We start from the raw sequence: 6,000 nt of genomic DNA on the forward strand, positions 1-6,000 counted from the left end.
GTGGTCACCTTGTCCAGAACACTAAGAATACTGACCGTCTGTGGCCACCTTGTCCAGAACACTAAGAATACGGACCGTCTGTGGCCACCTTGTCCAGAACACTAAGAATACTGACCGTCTGTGGTCACCTTGTCCAGAACACTAAGAATACTGACCGTCTGTGGCCACCTTGTCCAAAACATTACGAATACTGACCGTCTGTGGCCACGTTGTCCAGAACACTAAGAATACTGACCGTCTGTGGTCACCTTGTCCAGAACACTAAGAATACTGACCGTCTGTGGCCACCTTGTCCAGAACACTAAGAATACTGACCATCTGTGGCCACCTTGTCCAGAACACTAAGAATACTGACCGTCTGTGGCCACCTTGTCCAAAACATTACGAATACTGACCGTCTGTGGCCACCTTGTCCAGAACACTAAGAATACTGACCGTCTGTGGCCACCTTGTCCAGAACACTAAGAATACTGACCGTCTGTGGTCACCTTTTCCAGAACACTAAGAATACTGACCGTCTGTGGTCACCTTGTCCAGAACACTAAGAATACTGACCGTCTGTGGCCACCTTGTCCAGAACACTAAGAATACTGACCGTCTGTGGCCACCTTGTCCAAAACATTACGAATACTGACCGTCTGTGAACACCTTGTCCAGAACACTAAGAATACTGACCGTCTGTGGTCACCTTGTCCAGAACACTAAGAATACTGACCGTTTGTGGCCACCTTGTCCAAAACATTACGAACACTGACCGTCTGTGGCCACCTTGTCCAGAACACTAAGAATACTGACCGTCTGTGGCCACCTTGTCCAGAACACTAAGAATACTGACCGTCTGTGGCCACCTTGTCCAAAACATTACGAATACTGACCGTCTGTGGCCGCCTTGTCCAGAACACTAAGAATACTGACCGTCTGTGGCCACCTTGTCCCGAACACTAAGAATACTGACCGTCTGTGGTCACCTTGTCCAGAACACTAAGAATACTGACCGCCTGTGGTCACCTTGTCCAGAACACTAAGAATACTGACCGTCTGTGGCCACCTTGTCCAGAACATTACGACTACTGACCGTCTGTGGCCACCTTGTCCAATGGCACGCTGTGTTTATGGGACATGTAACCCAGGAAGGAGAAGATGACGAAGCCGGAGAAGAAGCTGGTCAGGGAGTTGATGGAACTGGTGATGATGGCATCTCTGGAAGAGAGAGTGAAGATGACAAGAACATATTCATATACCTGGTAGATCTAGAATAGACTGGTATTATAGACATGACCAGTAGGTATTACTGTCCTCTATAGAACAGACTGGTGTTATAGACATGACCAGTAGGTATTACTGTCCTCTATAGAACAGACTGGTGTTATAGACATGACAGTAGGTATTACTGTCCTCTATAGAACAGACTGGTGTTATAGACATGACCAGTAGGTATTACTGTCCTCTATAGAACAGACTGGTGTTATAGACATGACCAGTAGGTATTACTTTCCTCTATAGAACAGACTGGTGTTATAGACATGGTCAGTAGGTATTACTGTCCTCTATAGAACAGACTGGTGTTATAGACATGACCAGTTGGTATTACTGTCCTCTATAGAACAGACTGGTGTTATAGACATGGTCAGTAGGTATTACTGTCCTCTATAGAACAGACTGGTGTTATAGACATGACCAGTAGGTATTACTGTCCTCTACAGAACAGACTGGTGTTATAGACATGGCCAGTAGGTATTACTGTCCTCTACAGAACAGACTTATGTTATAGACATGACCAGTAGGTATTACTGTCCTCTACAGAACAGACTGGTGTTATAGACATGACCAGTAGGTATTACTGTCCTCTATAGAACAGACTGGTGTTATAGACATGACCAGTAGGTATTACTGTCCTCTATAGAACAGACTGGTGTTATAGACATGGCCAGTAGGTATTACTGTCCTCTATAGAACAGACTTATGTTATAGACATGACCAGTAGGTATTACTGTCCTCTATAGAACAGACTGGTGTTATAGACATGACCAGTAGGTATTACTGTCCTCTACAGAACAGACTGGTGTTATAGACATGACCAGTAGGTATTACTGTCCTCTATAGAACAGACTGGTGTTATAGACATGACCAGTAGGTATTACTGTCCTCTACAGAACAGACTGGTGTTATAGACATGACCAGTAGGTATTACTGTCCTCTATAGAACAGACTGGTGTTATAGACATGACCAGTAGGTATTACTGTCCTCTATAGAACAGACTGGTGTTATAGACATGACCAGTAGGTATTACTGTCCTCTATAGAACAGACTGGTGTTATAGACATGACCAGTAGGTATTACTGTCCTCTATAGAACAGACTGGTGTTATAGACATGACCAGTAGGTATTACTGTCCTCTATAGAACAGACTGGTGTTATAGACATGACCAGTAGGTATTACTGTCCTCTATAGAACAGACTGGTGTTATAGACATGACCAGTAGGTATTACTGTCCTCTGTAGAACAGACTGGTGTTTAAGACATGACCAGTAGGTATTACTGTCCTCTGTAGAACAGACTGGTGTTATAGACATGACCAGTAGGTATTACTGTCCTCTATAGAACAGACTGGTGTTATAGACATGGTCAGTAGATATTACTGTCCTCTATAGAACAGACTGGTGTTATAGACATGACCAATAGGTATTACTGTCCTCTATAGAACAGACTGGTGTTATAGACATGACCAGTAGGTATTACTGTCCTCTATAGAACAGACTGGTGTTATAGACATGACCAGTAGGTATTACTGTCCTCTATAGAACAGACTGGTGTTATAGACATGACCAGTAGGTATTACTGTCCTCTATAGAACAGACTGGTGTTATAGACATGACCAGTAGGTATTACTGTCCTCTATAGAACAGACTGGTGTTATAGACATGACCAGTAGGTATTACTGTCCTCTATAGAACAGACTGGTGTTATAGACATGACCAGTAGGTATTGCTGTCCTCTATAGAACAGACTGGTGTTATAGACATGACCAGTAGGTATTACTGTCCTCTATAGAACAGACTGGTGTTATAGACATGACCAGTAGGTATCACTGTCCTCTATAGAACAGACTGGTGTTATAGACATGACCAGTAGGTATTACTGTCCTCTATAGAACAGACTGGTGTTATAGACCTGACCTGTATGTATTACTGTCCTCTATAGAACAGACTGGTGTTATAGACATGACCAGTAGGTATTACTGTCCTCTATAGAACAGACTGGTGTTATAGACATGACCAGTAGGTATTACTGTCCTCTATAGAACAGACTGGTGTTATAGACATGACCAGTAGGTATTACTGTCCTCTATAGAACAGACTGGTGTTATAGACATGACCAGTAGGTATTACTGTCCTCTATAGAACAGACTGGTGTTATAGACATGACCAGTAGGTATTACTGTCCTCTATAGAACAGACTGGTGTTATAGACATTACCAGTAGATATTACTGTCCTCTATAGAACAGACTGGTGTTATAGACATGACCAGTAGGTATTACTGTCCTCTATAGAACAGACTGGTGTTATAGACATGACCAGTAGGTATTACTGTCCTCTATAGAACAGACTGGTGTTATAGACATGACCAGTAGGTATTACTGTCCTCTATAGAACAGACTGGTGTTATAGACATGACCAGTAGGTATTACTGTCCTCTATAGAACAGACTGGTGTTATAGACATGACCAGTAGGTATTACTGTCCTCTATAGAACAGACTGGTGTTATAGACATGACCAGTAGGTATTACTGTCCTCTATAGAACAGACTGGTGTTATAGACATGGCCAGTAGGTAAGGGCCTTCAAAGGTATTGTAATTCACCAGCTCAGCAGCAGTTTGTCACCTCTGTTCGCCTCTCTAATAGAGACTATCAACACTGAGGGGTAGCATACCAAATAGCACCCTATTCCCTACGCAGTGCACTACTTTCAACCAGAGCCCTATGGGTCCTAGTCTAAAGTAGTGCACTGTATAGTGAATAGGGTGTTATTTGGGACACGGAACCCCTGGTTTTGTTCTGTGCTTCTACTTTACCTATAGCAGTTGTTGCTGAATTTGTTATAGCTGGAGAACGCTATTAGCACACCAAACCCGACTCCCAAAGAGAAGCAGATCTGAGTGGCAGCGTCTATCCAGACCTACCACAACAAACAGCCAGGGGACAGAGGACAAAAGACACAGGGGGGGGGGGGGGGAGAGAAGGCTGTTATTAGAGATAATTGCAGGAAACTCATTCAACAGAAAGATGAAAGACACTTGTGAATACGGGGTAATTTAGCAAATTGTTGCTGCATGCATGTGTCTAATCTAATTCTCAAATTGTTGCTTTGAGTCCTTAGCGGTCGTGTGCGTTGCTACTGGAGGGGAAGGGGGGGGGGGGGGGGACAGCTGGAGAGTCTTACAGCGCCCTTATTAAGGCAAATGATTCATATATACATTTCATCAGTCGGGATTTCATGGACACTGAAATATTAAATTGTTTATGACGAACCTTTTATTTTCCTGCACTAAATGACTACCTGTGGCGTTAAAATACAGAAATAAACATCAGCATATCTCTCTCACACACACACATAAACACACGCACACAATGTGTATACAGTATATATATATATGCAGGTAGCCTAGTGGTTAGAGCGAGATTGCTGGATCGAATCACCAAGCTGACGAGGTTAAAAATCTGTCATTCTGTCCCTGAACAAGGCAGTTAACCCACTGTTCCCCTGAACAAGGCAGTTAACCCACTGTTCCCCTGAACAGGCAGTTAACCCACTGTTCCCCTGAACAAGGCAGTTGACCCACTGTTCCCCTGGCGCTGTGGATGTTGATTGAGGCAGCAACCTGCACCTCTCTGACTGGGTTAAATGCAGGAAGACACATTTCAGTTGAATGCAACTGACTAGGTACCCCCCCCCCCCCTTTCCCTAAACAGGAGGGTGTCTCAGCTGGTGGAGGGTGTCCCCATCAGAGACAAGGACTGGACCAGAACTGTAATACTAGTGTGTCTGTGAGAGACAAGGACTGGACCAGAGCTGTAATACTAGTGTGTCTGTGAGAGACAAGGACTGGACCAGAGCTGTAATACCAGTGTGTCTGTGAGAGACAAGGACTGGACCAGAGCTGTAATACTAGTGTGTCTGTGAGAGACAAGGACTGGACCAGAGCTGTATACCAGTGTGTCTGTGAGAGACAAGGACTGGACCAGAGCTGTAATACTAGTGTGTCTGTGAGAGACAAGGACTGGACCAGAGCTGTAATACTAGTGTGTCTGTGAGAGACAAGGACTGGACCAGAGCTGTAATACTAGTGTGTCTGTGAGAGACAAGGACTGGACCAGAGCTGTATACCAGTGTGTCTGTGAGAGACAAGGACTGGACCAGAGCTGTAATACTAGTGTGTCTGTGAGAGACAAGGACTGGACCAGAGCTGTAATACTAGTGTGTCTGTGAGGGACAAGGAGCTGTTCTGTTCTAGGCCAGGACTCAACCAGAGCTGTAAAACTAGTGTGTCTGTGAGAGACAAGGACTGGACCAGAGCTGTAATACTAGTGTGTCTGTGAAACTCAATAAGGAAACTTTTATCACCTCTGAATACACCCCTTCGATCTCGCTCTTGTCCTCTCTCTCTCTCTCTCTCTCTCTCTCTCTCTCTCTCTCTCTCTCTCTCCTTCTTTCTTTCTTTCTTTCTTTCTCTCTTTCTCTCTCTCTCTCTTTCTTTCTTTTTTTCTCTCTCTCTCTCTCTCTCTCTCTCTCTCTCTCTCTCTCTCTCTCTCTCTTTCTCCTTCTTTCTTTCTCTCTTTCTTTCTCTCTTTCTCTGTCTCTCTCTCTTTCTTTCTTTTTCTCGCTCTCTCTCTCTCTCTCTCAGTCTCCCAATCTTTATCTTTCTGTTTCTCTCACTCCTTCCTGTCTCTCTATCTCTCCTCCCTCTCCCCCATTCTTACCTGAGGCTCACAGAGTC

At 44.2% G+C, this 6,000-nt stretch overlaps 1 protein-coding gene across 1 annotated transcript in view; it reads right to left on the minus strand.

The window, feature by feature from the left end:
- Positions 1-6,000, minus strand: part of LOC139395848 (sodium-dependent dopamine transporter-like) — a 38,009-nt gene that overhangs the window by 16,131 nt on the left and 15,878 nt on the right. Inside the window, exons 6-8 of the mRNA XM_071143156.1 lie at positions 5,984-6,000; positions 4,078-4,181; positions 1,076-1,200 (exon numbers count right to left, since the gene is read on the minus strand). The exon at positions 5,984-6,000 is cut by the window's right edge and continues 118 nt beyond it. Of these exons, the coding sequence (XP_070999257.1) occupies positions 1,076-1,200; positions 4,078-4,181; positions 5,984-6,000 (246 nt within the window). The remainder of the gene's footprint in view (positions 1-1,075; positions 1,201-4,077; positions 4,182-5,983) is intronic.

This window comes from Oncorhynchus clarkii, unplaced genomic scaffold (genome assembly GCF_045791955.1).
Source record: "Oncorhynchus clarkii lewisi isolate Uvic-CL-2024 unplaced genomic scaffold, UVic_Ocla_1.0 unplaced_contig_10506_pilon_pilon, whole genome shotgun sequence".
NCBI classification, from domain to species: domain Eukaryota; kingdom Metazoa; phylum Chordata; class Actinopteri; order Salmoniformes; family Salmonidae; genus Oncorhynchus; species Oncorhynchus clarkii.